General features: G+C 41.9%; 1 protein-coding gene across 17 annotated transcripts in view; it reads right to left on the bottom strand.

Annotated features, from left to right (window-relative positions):
- Nucleotides 1–20,389, bottom strand: part of CLASP2 (cytoplasmic linker associated protein 2) — a 154,285-nt gene that overhangs the window by 118,647 nt on the left and 15,249 nt on the right. For all 17 annotated transcript variants that reach the window (XM_054385195.1, XM_054385190.1, XM_054385202.1 and 14 more), the window contains exons 3-6: nt 5,592–5,695; nt 2,283–2,374; nt 1,842–1,917; nt 263–360 (exon numbers count right to left, since the gene is read on the bottom strand). In XM_054385195.1, coding sequence (XP_054241170.1) covers nt 263–360; nt 1,842–1,917; nt 2,283–2,374; nt 5,592–5,695 — 370 coding nt within the window. The remainder of the gene's footprint in view (nt 1–262; nt 361–1,841; nt 1,918–2,282; nt 2,375–5,591; nt 5,696–20,389) is intronic.

Here is a 20,389-nt window from a genome sequence, read left to right on the forward strand (position 1 = left end):
TTTGCTTGATTTTGAAACGTTTTTGTACTACAGTCCAACTCTCGACTTCTCTTAAAGTCAAGGGTTTTAATTTGGGGCATGTAAGGCTGCTTTTCATGATACACCTGAATGCCTCTCCCACAAATAATAGATCACTACAAAAAAGTCTAGTAACATCCCAATAGAAGCAAAGCTAACTAGAAAAGCAAATAAATATTGCAGTAATTTTAAGAACAGTAACATAGACCAGCTCAGGATTACAAAACCACAAGAGCTAACTCACCTTCCAGGGGGAATTCCTCTCTTTGTCAGGTCTATTCGTACTTTCTCTCCTACATGTCTATAAATCTCTACAATGGCCAGTATGGCAGCATCTCTCACCTGCAAACACAGGTTCAATTGTTAATTTCAGGGTCACAGAACCCAAAACAACATTTGCTGACAACCCACTAATCATCCAGTTTCTATCAACCTGTATGCCAACTCCTTTCACAAAACAGCTGAAACAGTGAGGATGGAAGGAAAAGGAAATACATCTGTTATTTCAAGATGGTATTTGTTCCAAGTTGTAGCATCTCCAGATAGTGAATGAAACATATTAGAAATAACAGCTCTAGATGGAATTTCTGGGACTGACATAGTATTTTTTGGGGAAAAAACAAATAAGTGGTTTATTTAGGACTCTGTCACAGTATGCAATACTTCCAAAAGTTAGCCCATGCACTCAGTCTTGATGCTTCATCTTGCTCTTATCTGTTTCTTAATCCAGTGAGGCTCTTCTGGAAAACTAAGGACCTGACTGCCCAGAAGAACAGGCCAAAGTGATCAGTGTTTTTCCTCACTGCCTTCATCAGGAATTATGTGGCACCACAAACACAAGAAAGAGAGCAAACAAAATAGGGGAAGGGGAAAGAACATTTAGAGCAAGCAGAAGTGTCTCTTAGAAAAATTTAAACCACAGTCACTGCAATGAAAACTGCTCCAAATGCATGTTAGTGAACAGTGTTCTTCTCTAGAAGGAATTACTGGAATGGCTTTAGTCTCATTCTTTGTAGGAGTTCAAATTAAGCCCACAATTGCTCTATCAAAATATGAACTACATCTTTACTAATGATCAACAACTTGGCAAATTCTTAACAGATTTTCTCTCAACTTGAGCAATGCTACACTATACAGAGAAGCCAAGAACTTCACAGCACCCAGAAAAATCAGCATAGAAACTTGTACTGTTTGTTTTCTAATGTCCTACCAATGCTACCTTCATCCTTTCTGTGTTCTTAGCCTTTTCTCTCAGGCAAACTTCAGATAAACCAAGAGAGGTATTATCCATTTCCACCTGAAGCTTTTCTGAAGTTCAGATGTCACCATTATGAACTAAATCTTGATTTCCCCTGCAGGTATTTTTGCTTAAATAACCATTTTTAACTACAGTCCTTGCATGTGCTCAAACATCATTTGGATTCCATTAAGGAAATTATTACACCTGATAATGTTCTCTTTAGCAAATTTGGCATACTATAACAGGTCTCATGTAAGGGCTCCTGAAGGAAATTTTTCATCTTTTTTTTTTTTCAGTATGCCCTATGAGAAACAACTATTTTCAGTACTGACTAGTTAGAAGCTCTGAAGACAAACCTAAAGGAGTGTATTGCAACACTGCTGCCTTTGCAACTCCACCTTCATCTTCCAATGGATGGACTGACTCAGAAGAAAATGGGTTTGTTGTTTCTCATGGTGGAAAATAATGATCTGTTGTATACAAGCCAGCCTACTGACTTTCCTTAAATGCCTACATTTATTTTGCTTTCACTCCCCCATCAAAGCACAGTTGCTGAAGCACCAGTAAGCAATAAAATCCTTACCTGACTATTCGAGTCACCAAACGCTGTGCACAGATGTGGTACCAACTTGCTGAGGACTAATGGTTGTGCACTGTAACTAAAAAAAAAAAAAAAAAAAAAAAAAAAAAAAAAAAAACAAAACACAAAAGGTTAACATGTTTGTCTGGGTTTCTTTAACAGAAAACCAGGAAATACTTTATGCAGAAGTGAACTTTTAGCTTAGTATTGATAAAATACAAATTTACAAACTGTATCTCTCCCTTACCAGTCTTTCGTCTATGTTTAAGTAAGAAAAAACGACTAACACCTTGAGTCCTTCGTTCAGAAAGCTTACAAGTTAAGTTGATTGCTCCTATTTATTAGTTTAACTGAATCAGACTTCCTAAATGGTTAGCGTCAGAGAAAAATGGCATTCAAAAGAAGGATAGAACCGTTAGTTCTCCATAGAAACCAAAAGCTTACATGTTTAAGGTAGCAACAAGGCACACACACACTCCTTCTCGGGATCGGTAGTTCTTGTGTTTAAAACCAACAGCAAGGCGTTCCCAGATGTACTATAAAAACAGAAATCATTGTCTTTGATTACCAGGAGCACAGCACAATGTAATTCTACCCATATTTTATAATTACATTTGTAATAGTTGCAAAAATCCCCCAGAAGACTGGTGTACTGGGAAAGAAAACGCATTTCTCAGATAAGATTAAGTTATAAAATGCACAGAATGGAACACAGCTTATTCCTATGCCATAACCAATTTCTCAAAAACACTCTTCAGAAAATCTAGCTGAGTATTTTTATTATTTGAGAAGCAGCTCTCAAATACATACAGTGAACACACACAAAATGAACACTAGCATGACACACTACTAACTCAAACAGAAGTTTTTTTTTGGTTGTTTTTTTTTTTGCTTCATGTTGTTCCCCTGCCAAAATTTCCTCCCATCCATTTTAGCTCATCCTTATCCGTACTCCTGCTGTCCCCTTCTCCCCTACTTTTATTTTTTTTCTTCATTATTCAATTATTTCTTCCCTGTTTGTTCCAATTCCTTTGCTTCCATTTCTGTCCTGCTTCCATGTCTCCTTTTGTGCCGGTGCTACTTGCTGTAGTACAATTCTGTGGCTCACTAAACCCTCAGCTCCCCTCTTGCACACTCATTTTTCACTGCCTGCCTTCAGTCTTCCCCTCCTCAATTCTTCTCTTTTTTTTACCTTTCCATCTCCTTGCCATCCTCTAGCTGAACATTAGGGCGTAGGAAGCATAACCAGGAAGCTCAGGGAGCTTGGGGATTCTCTGGGGTATTGCGGAGCAGATGCAGAGCCTCCAGCTGGCACTCCCCCAGCTGCAGCGCTGCCATTACCGCCCTGCCACCATCCGCGGGAAGCGTTGCCTAGCAATGACTGCACACTGCAACAGCACACTCTACAGCCTCGGCACCACCCCCAAAGTGCTGCAATTGCAAGATACAGTGACCCAACTGCTCAGGGCATTAGATACGAATTATCACAGCCGTGGTCACCTTTCTAAACCAACCCTTCACCAACAGTTCCTGATCAACAGAACAGACAGCATAGAGCAGGGACTGCTGCCTCCCCTTCATTAATGATGCAGCACTTCATAGCAGACTTAACATTTTCCCATTAGAGCCTTGCTTGATTATTTTATCCCATCTGGGGTTTCTTGTTTATTTGTTTTATACTTCATTACATTTACAGAAAACAAACCTTAGACAAGCAGGATATGTCTTGCCAAATCTGCATAGCTTAACAACAAAGAATAGGGTTTTATGGAAAAAAACATCATTCCCATGAACCCACTGTCCTGGACAGACATAGGGGAAAAGGAAATCTCCTTGCTAGGTGTAAAAGCAAAACAAAATAGAACAAAAAAAGCCCAACAAACCAAACCAACCAACCATAAAACTGAACAGAAAGGGAACTAACTGTAGACTACTGAAACAAGCAAAGAAGATTTAACATTTACTCTTTCACTAAATCAACCTCACTTTAAGAACTAAATTCCTCTAGAAAGTCAAATGTCTGCTTAGAAAGTTCAACTCTCAAGACTCATTAGCAACGGCTGTTGTCTATCTCCCCTTGTCCCACTCAAGCATTTATATCACCTATGCTCTTATTTTTATGCTTTCCTGCCCATCACCAGCTACATCTCATTCTTGCTCATAAAGAAAAATCCCACAAAATAAATGAAATAATATCCAACAACATACAACACCCAAGATGAGTTGATTGGAAAGAAACTTACAGGACTTATCTACAAAAAAATTGCATCTACTTATCTCTTCCAAAGGGATGTTTCTCCGCAGCAAAGGGAGTGTAAAAATCTGTACTTTAGTGTTGAAGGCATAAGGCACGCTTCTCTGGTTTTGGTCCCTGCTGGGAGGATGACTGATGCTTTTAAGGACACACAACCTGTCCTAGAGCAGCCAAATGAAGTCAGGTTTCTCCAGCCCTAGGGGAGTTGCAGAAGAGCTACACCTTCTCTTACAGTGTTCCTCTGACCTCATGAACCTTTCATTGTCCCTGACTCTGCAAGTAATCTTCAAAGGGGATGGAGGCTTTCAATCACCTCAGTGTACAGCCTAACAACTCTTCAGAAACTGGAGGATGGAGTAGTAATGTAGAACTCTTTCCTAAGGAGGGCCTAGCAGGAATCGCCACATTGTTTGTCGGCAATTGCTTAAATTGAGCTGTCACCAAGATGTGCGCTTACCCAAATGCTACTGTAGGGGTAGGTGCGCATTCGGGCCTGCTTGACAGGCACTTGGCAGCATCTTGGGACCAGGAATATGTCACTCAGGAACTATTTGCACTTAGGCATGAAAAAGTGCTGCAATTTCTCTTTGCCAATGGATACAATCAAAACCAGATCTCCTGGAAAGGTAAAGGCATATCTTTGTGGATGATACTAATAGACTTTGCTGCCTAAACCTCAGTCAGATCTGTGATCGAATCATGTGAGAAAATGCCTCACGTTGAAAGAGAGATAAGTATGTCTCTATAGTTGCCTAACGTGTTACCTGTGTTTCCTTATCAGACAAAAAAAAGCAACTGGGAGTACTTTGTTCACTGCAGATTATTATTCCCTGCACACAAACATTCAAACCTGTATCTATGAATAAACAGAAGTCATTAATTAGCATGTAAAAAAACCCAAGACATTCTCTAGTAACTTCTTCACTTAAAAACTCAGAAACTGTTTTTCTTCAGAAATTCAGAACTCAAATAATAAGTTCCTACTGACAACCAGAGTTCCAAGTAACATCATAACCCAAACAATATAATCCTGTTAACAATCCTACATTTTTCAGACTCTCACACAGTAGAAATTTAAGGTTTAGCACTTGGAAGACACTTGGCTTAACTCCAACTTTAGCCTAAGACAACAATTCAGAGGGCAACCTAACTCCATTTCAGTTTGTGCAAGGTTCACACACCATGTTTGTCACACATCTAGAAGCCAAATTTTTTAAGTTAGAAAGTGCCATTCCAAATGCAGGACCTAAATAAATACGCTTACTTAATCCTATTATGGAAACTCAAACCCATGACATGAAAATGTCTCCCCAGATGCAGCATTTCACTGTGCCAGATTTTTATCTTTTGCTGAACATCACTGCCAATCCATTAATAGTATCTTTAACATTTACACCATTAACAGACACCATTACATTGTGATACATTCCAAGTCAAGCTCATGCATCAGTCATAAGCTCACTGGAGGCCCACATCTAATCTACAGCAAGCAGCCATACCATGGGCGGTGCTGCTTTGTCCATCAATTTCACTATAAGATTCTGTGCTTGCTCTCGAACCTGGTCTTTGGCATCTCCCATACGATCTATCAAAGGCAGGAGAACTACAGGAAAGAAAGAAAAAGAAAAAAAAGATTAAACACCAAATGAAGAATTTCTAACACTTAAGGATTTTCTGAAACAGATTTAAAACACATCTCCTTTCAAAAACAGAAGCTGACTTTAAGCTGGTCTCAAAACACTTTAATGTCTCAAATTTATTGCTGAGTATGTTACAAAAGCACTGCACTGAAATGAAAGAAAATGCTATCTCCCAACAGGTTAAAAAGAAAGCAAGCTTCCCATCTTAAAAACTGTGTGAGTGACTTCAGTTCAATCCTTGAAAAGTGTTCCAACAGCTTCTGAATGTCTGGCTTTTCTGGAAAATAATGCTAGGCCTGGGAAAGAATTAAGACAAAGGAAAAAAGAAACAAAACCTATTTTGAAATAAATGGCAGTTTGCTGTTTAATTGCAAGACATGGAAAAGCTTTAAATCCTCATATTCACACAACATATCATCTGGGAACTCAGTCTTACTTCAATCAAAGTACTGGTAAAAGTAACAAGTGTCCTCAAATAATAACTAACAGCGTATGATAGCTGATAGGGGGCCTACAAGAAAGCTGGAGAGAGACTGTTTGCAAAGGCCTGCAGGGACAGGACGAGAAGCAATGGCTTCAAACTAGAGCACAGCAGATTTATATTGGATGTTAGGAACAAGTTCTGCACCATGAGGGTAGTGGAACACTGGAACAGGTTGCCCAGGGAGGTAGTTGGAACCCCATCCCTGGAGATACTCAAGGTCAGGCTGGACAGGGTTCTGGGTAACCTAATTTAGTTGAGGATGTCCCTGCTGACTGCAGGGGGTTGGACTGGATGACCTTCAGAGGTCCCTTCCAACCCAGACCATTCTGTGACAATTTCACAGCCTAAAAATGAGAACTCACTCAAAATAAAACAACTTATCAATTCTTTCTGCCTTCTTATCTAGAGAGACATTTGTAATTATATCTGATACACAAATTAATGTTACCTTATGGAGGGAAGTTATCTGAATGAAGGCTTGGATCAGCCCTATGCAACACATCCCTGCTGTATTAGGTCCCAGCTCTCCTCCTGGGGCCTGCACACACACTGGGGCTCAGTTTGCCATCACCACAGCATTTATTCCAAGCATCTAGACTAACTGTATTTGCCTGGAGTTTTTTTTGAGACTTGGTCATATTTCAACAGCAAACAAAATGGTGGCAGCTAAAATCACTTTTACTGTATTTGGTGTTATACCCTCTGAACACCTGATGGTATTGTCCCATTGCTGCCTGATCTCTCCCAGCTGCTGACTGCTATACAATTCATTTTCCTGTTCTGCTCTCAACAGAAATAACTGTATCACCCCGTGTTTTGACAGGGAGATCAGAAAGAATTTTATCTGTACTTAATTCTATCATAACAACCAAACAACACAGTGCCAGCAAAAGAAAGGGAACAGAATCAGTAGCTTGGGTGGTCTCCTCAGTCCTCTGCTCCTATGTTAAAACCAGCAGCCACTTCTGTACCATGATTAGTACTGGACACACACACTGCTGAAGTTTGAATTTCCCTTCCTGCTGTATATCTGCATACTTTCTAATTGTCCTCATCTCAATATTTACTTTAATTGGCTCTGGATACTCCACTAGAATCTTTCACTACCATTATCAAAGTTTTAGAATTTTTCATCTGTCTTCCTTTTCTCCTCTGAATAAACTATCACAGCTTACTTCAGTTTTAGAGTTTGAAGAGAAGGGTTTGGGTTTTGTTGGGTTGGGTTGTTTTTTTGGAGTGGGGTGTTGGGGTTGGGTTTTCGGGTTTGCTTTTTTTGAAGGATGTGTTTGTTTCCTTAAGACGGTTTGAGTGTGTTGTGCTTGGGGATTTTTTCCACTTTGTAAACATAGAAGAACCATCCAGAACTCAAGAAGTGATTTTTGGAAGTACGCAGCTGGCCCATCTCATAAATTTCCTATCAGTCATATACTCACTTGTGATGGTTTGAAACTGTCTTTTTAATTTTTCCTTGCAAAGTTCAGAACAGAGAAAGTGAAAGAATGTAAATAAGTCACTATTGGGTGTAAGAAAGCAAAATAACGATTGTTCTAAACACTTCCATTGGATAGATAGAAATGTTTAAGAACTATTACCCAAAACAAAGTAGGCATTCGGCACATTCTGCGTTCGGCAGTGGGGGCAGTTGCTGGGCTGTCTGGCTGCTGTTTCTTCTTCTCTTCTGGCTGAAGATAACACACTGACCTTGGCAGCTAAGTTAACAACTTTCTGCTTAACTAACTGTGCTTCTCTGTCCAGGGGGGTCTGGGGGGGAAGCTCCTGGGAGGGAGAGGCCCCTTTGGGAGGGTCCCCTTGGGGGGAAGCAAAGGGAGATCGATTGTGCTTTTTCTGTTGATTGTATATATTTGTGAATGTTGTGAATTTTGTATATTTGTACATATTCATTGCATTTCACTGTAGATTTTAGACTCTGCTTGTAAATACAGCTTTTCATTTGCTTCCAGACTGAGCTAGCCTGGTTATTGTTGGTGGGGGGGGAATTTCAGCTCACACCGACACACTTTTTATTTTTGGCGCTCCAACTCGGGGCTCGATTGCTTGTTTGATTTATTTCTGCTCAGATTAGGAAGCAAAATGAAGCTGTTTTGGATTTTGAGTAATTTTATCTCCTCTGTTATCAGTGTGATTGTTTACAGATGGGCTGTTTCCTGCATGATAGACAAGATTGTGAGATACGTGGCATATAAGTCGTTTCTTTGGGTTAAGAACAAGTTACTGAATGTTGGTGAATTCTGTTATGGTCTTATTGGGCTAAGAAGCTATGGTAACTCAACTATGGATCTGCTAGCAGACACATATGAGTTTGTTACTCCTCTTACAACTACAGAGGGTCTTTGTAACCAGTGGTACCCTAGATATCTTGTGCTAGCCTTAATCTTAAATTTGTTGCTTCTTGGAATAATCATATGGCTACTGATAGCACTGTGTCAAGAAAGACATAAGGCTACTTGCTCTTCCAACTCTGCTGTGAATGTGAAAACCAAGCCAGTAAATTTGGTGGCCACTGTAACCAGAAAGCGTAAAGGAGCTGCAGGAGGAGATGCAGATGCTGCAGGAGATGGTGCAGATGGAGATGAGGGTCCTTCTACTCAGGGTCCCTCTCTCAAGAAAGATCCTTCTGATGAGGAAGAGAGGGTTAGCCTTAAAACTCTGGTAGACCTCTTGAGACCCCACATGGATGATGGAAATGTAGGTCAGGATGTAGACCCTGGTAGATTAGCAACTGCTGGTAGTGCCTCTGAACTCAAAGAAATTCAACGGAGGATTAAAATAGGATTATGGGGACAGCGACCTCAGGATGATGATGATGAGATGAGGATGAGGATGACATACAGTCAGCTAATGCACCCAGACAGGAAATTAGACATGTGAGGAAGGATTACATCAGAGGAGATAATGAGCCAGTCCTGTCTTGGCTAGCCAGGTGTTTTGATATGGGAGCCCCAGCATTGGTGGTAGGTGACAAGTCGGCCTCTCAGTTGGGGATGCTCTCAAAGGATACAGGCATAGACAGGCACCTAGGCAAGTGCATTGGTAAAGTTTCTCTGTGGGCACGCCTCCTACTGGCAGTCTCACTGAGGTACCCCAGCAGAGATGATTTACCATGGAACCCTAAGCCTTGGACCACAATAGCTGAGGGAATCAAGCGTCTGAGAGAGTTTGCTGTGAGAGAAGTAATGTATGGAGATCATAAGACTCTGAATCCTGATGAAATTCCTGTTGGAACAGGCCTTGCCAAAAAGCTCATTAAGCTTGCTCCTCCTAATTATGCTACTATTCTGGCAAGCAGGATTGTGGCAAGAAATTATGGTGGAGCACCTCCTACTGTTGGCCATTTCACTGACCAAATGAGGCAGTTGGAGGATAGTCTTGCACGTACTTCTTTGGTTTCAGCCATTGAAACTTTGTCTGGAGAAATGAAGAATTGCATGAAAGAGCTGAAGGAGGAACTTAAAACCTCCATATCCAACTTGATGAAGGGGGATGATTCTAATTCCTCTTCCTCCAGATGGATACAAGTTTCAGCTGTCAGGAACAGACGTGCTCCAAGAAGGCCATTCCAGAATAGGTCAAACCAAAACAGACAGCAGAGGCAATCACGTGGCAGTATCTGGATAAATCTGCGTGATCAGTTTGGTGAGAACATGAACAGATGGGATGGTCAACCAACTTCTGATCTTTTCAAGAGGTTACGGGAGCTGCAGAGGGGCAGATCCCGAGGTAGCAATACCGGGAGGGTAGCTGTCACTTCCTCAGTTTCCCAGAACAACTCTGATAGCTCCAACAGTGATCCTAATTCTGGTGCTGGACGTTGTGCCAGCTGTACATGTGGAGGTAATCCCCACCATTAGGGGTGCCCTGCCTTCCGCCAGGGGGAGGTAAGGGATAATGGAGATAACAGAATCTATTGGGATGTGTACATCCAGTGGCCTGGCACTTCAAAATTTCAGAAGTACAGGGCCTTGGTTGACACAGGAGCTCAGTGCACCATAATACCATCAAATTATCAAGGGGGAGAATCTATAACTATTCAGGGAGTCACTGGTGGATCTCAAGAGTTGTTTAAGATAGAGGCTGATATAAGTTTAACTGGGAAGCAGTGGAAGAAACATACTATTGTAACAGGACCTAATGCACCTTGTATTTTGGGAATTGACTTTCTGAGAGAAGGGCGTTTTAAAGACCCTAAGGGTTACAAATGGGCTTTTGGAATAGCAACTGTAGAAATTGATGGAGGAAAATTGAAGTTGTCCATTAGACCTGAGCTTTCAGATGAATCTGCAGTTGTGGGACAACATGAGATAGAGGATGTAAAGCTGCCGGTTGCTTCTCAAACTGTGCATCACAGACAATACAGAACCAACCGTGACTCTTTGGTGCCCATTCAAAACTTGATTCGTCAGTTGGAGAGTCAGAAGGTCATCAGCAAAACTCATTCACCTTTCAACAGTCCAATCTGGCCTGTGCGAAAGCAGAATGGAGAGTGGCGTCTGACAGTTGATTTCCGTGCCTTGAATGAAGTAACTCCACCCATGAGTGCAGCTGTACCAGACATGATGGAACTCCAATATGAGCTGGAATCCAAGCAGGCCAAATGGTATGCTACCATAGACATTGCTAATGCTTTCTTCTCTATTCCCATAGCAGAGGAATGCAGGCCTCAGTTTGCTTTCACCTGGAGAGGCATTCAGTACACATTCAATCGTTTGCCCCAGGGGTGGATTCACAGTTCAACCATCTGCCATGCAGTGATCCATGATGCTTTGGAGAAAGGTGGAGCTCCAGAACACATTCACTTCATTGATGACATCATTGTCTGGGGTGAGAGTGCTGAAGAAGTCTTCGAGAAAGGTAACAAAATCATTGACATTCTCTTGCAAGCTGGTTTCGCTATCAAGCGAGACAAGGTGAAAGGACCTGCCAGAGAAATCCAGTTTCTGGGAGTGCGGTGGCAAGACGGTCGCCGTCACATCCCAATGGATGTGATAAACAGAGTCTCCACCATGGCAAATCCCACCAACAAGAAAGAAACTCTGCGTTTCTTAGGCATAGTGGGATTTTGGAGACTGCACATTCCTGGATACAGTCAGATTGTGAAACCTCTCTATGATGTGACTCGAAAGAGAAACAGTTTCCAATGGGGTCCTGAGCAACAAGCAGCCTTTGACCAGATCAAGCGAGAGGTAGTCCAAGCGATGGGTCTGGGACCTGTCCGAACTGGTCCAGACATTAAGAACATTCTGTACACGGCCGCCAGTGACAATGGTCCAACCTGGTGCTTATGGCAAAGAGCTCCAGGGGAGACACGAGGACGTCCTCTTGGTTTCTGGGGTCGTGGCTACAGAGGCTCAGAGGCAAACTACACTCCAACAGAGAAAGAGATTTTAGCTGCTTATGAAGGAGTGAAAGCTGCTTCTGAAGTGATCGGAACTGAGTCACAACTTCTTCTAGCTCCTAGATTGCCAGTTCTGAATTGGATGTTCAAAGGCAAAGGTTCTTCACCACATCATGCAACAGATGCTACCTGGTCTAAGTGGATGGCTCTGATAACACAGCGAGCTCGAATGGGAAATCTCGAAAGGCCTGGTTTGGTGGAGGTGATCACAAACTGGCCAGAAGGCACAAGCTGTGCTAAACCTCCAGAGGAGAGAGTAACTCGTGCAGAGGAAGCTCCTCCTTACAGTGATCTGTCTGATGATGATAAGAGATATGCTTTGTTCACAGACGGTTCCTGTCGTCTGGTTGGGAACAAGCGGAGATGGAAATCTGCAGTGTGGAGCCCAACGCGCAGAGTTGCAGAAGCGAGAGATGGAGAAGGAGAATCCAGTCAATTCGCAGAGGTAAAAGCTGTCCAGCTAGCTCTTAACATAGCTGAACGTGAGAGATGGCCAAAGCTTTATCTCTACACCGACTCGTGGATGGTAGCCAATGCCTTGTGGGGTTGGCTGAAAAACTGGAAAAAGAATGGCTGGCAGAGGAAAGGAAAGCCAATCTGGGCTGCAGATCTGTGGCAAGACATTGCTGCTCGCATTGAGAGAATCCCAGTGAAAGTGAGACACATCGATGCTCACATTCCTAAGAGCAAAGCTACTGAAGAACAACAACACAACCATCAGGCAGATCTAGCTGCAAGAGTTTCCCAGGTGGACACAAACTCTGATCCTGATCCTGATCTTGACTGGAAACACCGAGGTGAGCTGTTCTTAGCTCGGTGGGCCCATGACTCGTCAGGACATCAAGGCAGAGATGCAACCTACCGATGGGCTCGTGACAGATCCATTGACATTTCCATGGATGCTATCACACAAGTCATCCATGACTGTGACATTTGTGCTGCTATTAAGCAGGCAAAGCGGATCAAGCCCTTGTGGTACGGTGACCGATGGTCCAAGTACAAGTATGGTGAAGCCTGGCAGATTGACTACATCACTCTACCTCGTTCTCGATCTGGTAAGCAGTATGTGCTGACTATGGTAGAGGCAAGCACTGGATGGCTGGAAACTTATCCAGTTCCTCATGCAACTGCACGTAACACCATTCTTGGCCTGGAAAGACAAATCCTGTGGAGACACGGAACTCCAGAGAGGATTGAGTCGGACAATGGAACTCATTTCAAGAACAATCTTGTAAAAAACTGGGCCAAAGAGCACGGCATCGAGTGGATATTCCACATTCCCTACTATGCACCAGCTGCAGGGAAGATCGAACGCTACAATGGTTTGCTGAAAACCACTCTCAAAGCCATGGGGGGTGGATCTTTGAAAAACTGGGAGAAACATTTAGCACAAGCAACCTGGTTGGTGAATAGTAGAGGTTCAGTGAATCGAGCTGGACCTGCCCAATCAGATTTGTTGCGAAAGGAAGAAGGTGATAGAGTTCCTGTTATCAGAGAAAAGAATCTGTTAGGCAAAACTGTTTGGGTATTTTCTCCTTCAGGAGAGGCCAAACCTGTCCGAGGGGTGGTTTCTGCTGAAGGTCCTGGTCACACCTATTGGGTGATGCAAGAAAATGGTGAAATTCAGTGTATTCCACAAAGAAATCTAACTTTGGCTGAGAGAGGTTAAATTCAGAGTGTTGCGCAGATACAGCATCGCGCCCAAGAGGAGAGTTCATGAGATCTACGGTGCACGAACCCTGAGAGCCCTGAGTCACCTGAGAGTCCCTGTTCCTTTCTTCGCTCCATCTGTGAGGAAACAAGCTGTTTGCTGTTTTTCCTGTGATTTGACTCTTTTGAATCATCTACATCTGAAATAGCCGGAATGGACTATGGTCTTTATTCACCTATTGTTGTAGGTATTATTTTAGATTAGATAAATGATAGTAGCAGCCAATGGAATTGTTTAGAAGGGGTGGACTGTGATGGTTTGAAACTGTCTTTTTAATTTTTCCTTGCAAAGTTCAGAACAGAGAAAGTGAAAGAATGTAAATAAGTCACTATTGGGTGTAAGAAAGCAAAATAACGATTGTTCTAAACACTTCCATTGGATAGATAGAAATGTTTAAGAACTATTACCCAAAACAAAGTAGGCATTCGGCACATTCTGCGTTCGGCAGTGGGGGCAGTTGCTGGGCTGTCTGGCTGCTGTTTCTTCTTCTCTTCTGGCTGAAGATAACACACTGACCTTGGCAGCTAAGTTAACAACTTTCTGCTTAACTAACTGTGCTTCTCTGTCCAGGGGGGTCTGGGGGGGAAGCTCCTGGGAGGGAGAGGCCCCTTTGGGAGGGTCCCCTTGGGGGGAAGCAAAGGGAGATCGATTGTGCTTTTTCTGTTGATTGTATATATTTGTGAATGTTGTGAATTTTGTATATTTGTACATATTCATTGCATTTCACTGTAGATTTTAGACTCTGCTTGTAAATACAGCTTTTCATTTGCTTCCAGACTGAGCTAGCCTGGTTATTGTTGGTGGGGGGGGAATTTCAGCTCACACCGACACATCACTGATTACATTTTCCTTCCTAAACGTTCTTTCATGAATCTTTTCAGCACTACTAAACACACCATTTACCTATACCACATGTTGCTAGTGAGGTCTGCTATGCTGAGCTGACTGTTGGGCGGCTGAAGGCAACCCCAGCTTTGCAGCAAGGAAAACAAACCCCAGGCACTGAGAAGCTGTGGCAGCAGAGGGGAGCACAGCCAGGGCCAGTTCTGCAGGAACACGGCTCTTTTGTGACCCCCCGTCAGTTGACAGAGATGCTGATACCAGGGCCCCACTCAAACCACTAAGGCAAGCACAGAGACCAGCTCCCAGAAGCAGCTCAGGGATGAGGTCAGTGAGTTAAACCAAGCGATGACACAGCCTGCAGAGCCCTCTGTGCAGCCACAGAACACACCAGCCTTTGTCACTTGCTGTGCTCCGGCATGGACAGCCTACTGTGGGAGCTGTTCAAGGGTCCGAATGGCTGCAAGCTGGACTTTTCCCCTTAAATCTCAAGTTTTGAAGACCCCATTATAAGGCATGATACATACGATACAAGTGAGGTCTGGAGAAGGTCCAGAGAAGGGCGGGGAATCTGGTGAAGAAGGGTCTGAAGAACAGGGCTCATAAGGAGTGGCTGAGGCAACTGGGATTGTTTAGTCTAGAGAGAAGGAAGGGCTATACAACATGAAAGGAGGTTGTGGCAAGGTGTCAGTCTCTTCTCCCTGGGAACAATTAGAGAACCAAAGAATTGACAGGGTTGGAAGTGACCTCAAGGATCATCTAATCCCAACCCCCCTGCCATGGGCAGGGACAATTTCCACTAGATCAGGTTGTCCAGAGCCACATCCAGCCTGGCCTTAAAAATATCCAGGGATGGGGTTTCTACCACCTCCCTGGGCAACCACATCCCAAAGACCAAAGAAAAATGCTTTTTCCCTCCACCCAACTTCATTCCAAACACAACTGAGCAATCAGTTCGGCTGCTAGTTATCTTTTCAGTTTTACGTTTTATCATCAGCAATATTAAATTACTGTGGTTTTTTATGCTGCAGTGCCAACGTACGCATTTGGTTGCTTCTGGCATCAGTCTGCAAACTAAACAAATAGATGTTAAAGAAAGGTGAGGAAAGAGAAATAGGACCAAACATGAAAACACATTTCAAATAGTAGTCTCCTAACAAGTTACCCAGTGAATTACACAATTTGTCATATTCAGTATGGATTCACACATTCCTACTGTTTTATAGTAACCTTACCCGCCTTCTTCTGTTTAACTTCAATTACTTCCAAGGGATTTTGCAAAACCTAACAACATAGGGCAACCTTTTTCCTTTTATTTATCTGTGCTGATATGAAGAGAAACATTAAACTGTATTTAGGAGACACTGATTCCCTCTGTAGTTGCTGGTTATTTGTTGCAGAGCCAGGAAGCATGATATCCCATTGCCTTTTCACCACATTTTAGCATGTTGTCCAAGTTTCCTACCACTATCAGCCACTCCTGAGCTTTTCCTGTTAAGATTGCTACATTGTTATACCACAACCTCATAGGTTTTTGATTACTCGCCAAAACTCAGAGCTGTCAGGAAAAAAATTCTATAGTACACATGAAATTTTACCAGATCTACCTCAAACCTACCTGCAATTTACATCTGAGCTATTTATGCCTTTTTCCTTTCTACTATATCTTTAACAGAGTTTATCATCCTGTTAATTTCTTTTCTGTCATCTGTCCTCCTCCTCCTCTTAGCTCAGTAAACCTAAATCAATTTTCATTTATACACATTCACAACCACTAGTTGAATAATAGATGTCATAGTTAAGGCCAAAACCAGCCTAGAGAGTCAGAGTAACACCCTAGAGAGACTGAGTACTTTCTCTGCTGGGACTGAAGATGACAAACAAGTCAACCACAGAAGTCAGTGCCTAGAATGGCACTCAATGTGTTTCTTAAATCCTGAGCTGCTTACATTGTATGAACCCCTGCAGCAAAGAATGCCACAGACAGCACCGTTTCTTTTTGTTAAAATTCATCAAGAGTTCCTTGTCATGACACACAAATGGAGCTTTTCAGTTTGCATTACTGCTCACAGCTCCCTCTCTCTGTTCCTTCTCTCCTGACCACCTCTCCCTGCCCTTTGTCAGTGCCCATTTTGCACACACCCTCTCACACCTACCCATTTCTGTGAGCAACTTCAGATAAGTCTGTGTCTGCTCTACTGTGAGGACTTAAAAGCATTCAGCAACTAAGAATCTTTAACAAGGAAAGAGCACCAGTTTTCTTGGACATTAAAAGAAAAGGCTTTGAGGACAGAAACAAACCTAAGTAGAAACACCTTCCTCATTCTCTCAGAAACCTTGCCAGCATTAAACAGCTGCCACTAGAAAGGAGGGAGGGAAAGGGGTTGCCTTTGCAGTCAGAGCAGACTGTTCATCTGGGCAAGATGGACAGGAGAAAAAGGAATCCCACAGAGAATCCTAGCAGGCCAGCAACAGAGCTGGTCCGACAGACCGACATGGTCAGGATCTCTACTTCTAAGCAATGAATCATTAATGGGTGCTCAGAGAGGGCCTCATTCCTCCCCTCCTCCAGATGAAATCCAGTCCACTCTAAGTTCTATCCAAAGCCACCTCAGACATTAACGTGCTTCTCTAGGTCTCTCCAGAAGCCAACTAAGAAAAGCATTAACATACTCTTCTTCACCAGAAGTGGAGGGGAAAACCCAAACATACTCATATCATGTATCCACGAATCTATCAGGGTCTCAAGTCTCAGAAACATGAGAAGAGTGCCTTCAAATCTGGAGAATTTCAGGAGGTGTACTAGACCAGAAAGAAAACCAGAAGGTAGAGAACAAACACTCAAGTCATCTTCTGAAATTGTTTAGCTCCAGGCTAGATTTCTCAAGAACTAGGATTAATCAGAACCAAACAGAAAGCAAAGAAAGGTAGGATTTCCCTGGCTGTTATTGGCACTGCATTTCTAGGTGACATGCAGTGAAACGGCTGCAGACAGCAAGCAGATGGCACTCTAAATCACAGCCCATCACTCAGGTAAAACTCCTTCCCGCTACTGATAAATTCCAGTGTCAGTCAGCCAGAACAGAACAAAAAAAAAAAAAAAAAAGCTTTGAAAGGCTGCATAGATTTTTATGTATTTAATATTTTTAAAAAGCTTTACGGACTCTGCCATCAAGGTGAAAAAAGTCACAGCTATGACCATAAGCTGTGATAATGAACTACAGAAAGAACCAAACAAAATGTAAGGATTTTGAGGTGTTGCAGGAAGTTGATCGTTTTTGTTACATTTGAAAACAAAAGCAAAGCATCTGTTCTGAAAACAATAGGGTCTGCTCTAAAACCTTTTTCTACCCAAAAAAAAAAAAAAAAGTCTGATTAGTCAGAATTTTGTTGTTCAAGAAGAACCCACAACACATCCAGCACAGCTTTTCCTGAGGTCAGCAGGCAATCCAACTGAAGGGCAATACCAGACAAAATACCTGACTTGCATTTTGGTGCACTAAGGTATCTTTGAGACAAGACTTCTCTCACATAAATAGAAAAGCTTGCTTTACGTTTTCTAAGCAATTCCATTTCTTGAAGCATTTGATTTTAATTTCAACCATCTGAGGTTGGCCATACTTGAAGCAAAGACGTGGGCCAGATGATCTTGAAAGATTTTCCAATCCTAGAGCAGGCTGTACCATTAGTCTCAAAAATTAAATACAATCAATGAAAATGAAAAATATGAATAAAAGTCAGTCCCTAGAATCTCAAAATTCTTCGTTTTTCTACATGCTAAATACCCATGGTAGCTTGGCTTTTGTGGTGTTCAGGAAAGCATTTCTCCATACATCATTAAAACCACTTATTCAAGAGTCACACCTTAACTAAGCTGCACTTTTTGCCCCCCGCAATCAAAACTTCAATCATAAAGAAGAAAAAGCAAAAAATTAAGACTTTGGGTATCACTGAACTAAATGCAGTCTTACTTACATATTTCCAAGTTTTTATATCAAATGCTTTTAATTCAAATTCACTCCAAAAATGCACACTGGAAGTCCTTGCAAATAGTTTAAAATAAATCATAAAACTGATTTGCATGCTTAATTATGACAACAAATTTGAAAGAGCATTTAAAACCTTCTGAAGAGTCTCATTTAAAGGTTCTTCTATCACTTGCAGAAGCCACCTGGGAAATAATGGAAACACTTCGAATTGGTTTCACATCTTCATATATGGCACTACTACTACCTCCCGAATTTTTTTTTTTTGCTCACTGGTTTCTTTTTACCGCAAGAAGAATCTGAAGTGCTGTTACACACACACATTTACATATGGGGGTAGCGGGTGTGTAATAAGTGTATCTATATCCAGACTTTTACATATGTGTACATACATAAATATAACATGTACCTGTATTTGGTCTTTTTTATGTGGCAAGTATCTCTCCTTTAACTTGCAGGTACTAAAATATACTTTCCAACATTCTTGTGTGGTTGTATATGAAAGTCTAATTGTTTCATGGATTAATGGACAGCTTGGTATGTGCAGAAAAAGGTCATGATGTAACATCATATTAAAACATACTTTCTGTTTTCTCATTCCTTTAACATTAACAAGAGGAAGGCACTGCAAAGAAATCTGGACAGGTTAAACTGATGGGCTGAGGTAAAAGGAATGAAGTTTAAGAAGACCAAGTGCCAGGTCCTGCACTTTGGTCACGACAACCCCAAGCAACACTATAGGCTTGGGGCAGAGCTGCTGGATGGCCAGGTGAACATGAGCCAGCAGTGTGCCCAGGTGGCCAAGAAGGCCAATGGCATCCTGGCCTGGATTAAAACCAGTGTGTCCAACAGCAGCAGGGAAGGGATCCTGCCCCTGTACTCAGCCCTGGTGAGAAGACTAAGGGGCAGTCTTATTTTTCTCTACAACTACCTGCAAGGAGGTTGTAGTGAGACTGGTGTTCATCTCTTCTTCCAAGTAACCGGTGACAGGATGAGAGGAAATGGGCTGAAGTTGTGCCAGGGGAAGTATAGCTTGGACGTTAGGAAAAACTTCTTTACTGAGAGAGGGGGGCGAGGAGTTGGAAGAGGCTGCCCTGGGAGGTGGTGGAGTTGCCATCCCTGGAGGTGTTCAAGAAGATGTAGATGGACATGGATAGTTTAGTGGTCACGATAGCTGGGTTATGGTTGGCCTCAATGATTTTAAAGGTATGTTCCAGCCTTGGTGATTCTATCATGCTAAGAGGGCAAAACAACATTCACCCCTTTAGAAATGAAGCCACAAGTATTCGTAGAGACTTTTCCCACAAACTATCAGGCACATTTGCTCATAATTCTTATAATCTTTCATATCTAATATTTTGATAATTAATGACATCACCCAGGAAGAGAGATTGTGACAGGGTAATTATGTACTCTTACATATTCTCTTTTAATCACAGAACAAGCAGTGGTTTTAAATACTGAAAGATGTAACATCCCAACACTCCTTAGTCTGAGTTATTTTTTCCAGAACAGAGCCACATAGTTTTATGAGCTAACACAGACCCTGATATGTATTGCTGGCAAAGGATTCTCAAGCATCTTCACTGGAAATACCAAAGAAATATTCACATTTGTAGGTCTAAGTTTTCAGCTGCAGGGAGCATGCATTGTGCTTAATCACTAAAGGATAACACCTTGGAAGAAAGTTACTGCAACATTAGATTGTTGTCTAGGAAACTGAATTAAGTCTCTTATCAGCCATTATACTTCAATACACAGATCACCAACATGCTCTTCAGAATACTGGAAAGCATCTGTCCTGAAACGATTGTACTGATTCTGTCCAAATCTCATTTATGGCATATATGTAGGCTGTTGAGACTGAAATAATAACAAAGCATTTATGTTTTTTACTTCTTTACAAAAAGCCTGTAATGCTTATGGGGACAAATATTCAGCCAGTTACTTTATTCTGTCCTTAAATCTATCCCCATCTTAAATGAACAGGAAATTAAACAGAGGAAGGAAAAAAATAATTTAAAAAACCCCCAACTTTTTCCACATTATGGTTGGGTAATACACTATTATATTGCCATCATTTATGAAGTTCTGAATCACAAATAAAAAACATCTTTGGTCACCAAAATACAGTGTTCTTTATGAAGATAAAAAACACATTTGAGGTTCCAGGTAATTTATGACAAAATACAGCTACAAAAGTGAAACTTTGCCCAGAAAAAC

The sequence above is a fragment of the Indicator indicator genome, chromosome 11, assembly GCF_027791375.1.
Source record: "Indicator indicator isolate 239-I01 chromosome 11, UM_Iind_1.1, whole genome shotgun sequence".
NCBI lineage: Eukaryota > Metazoa > Chordata > Aves > Piciformes > Indicatoridae > Indicator > Indicator indicator.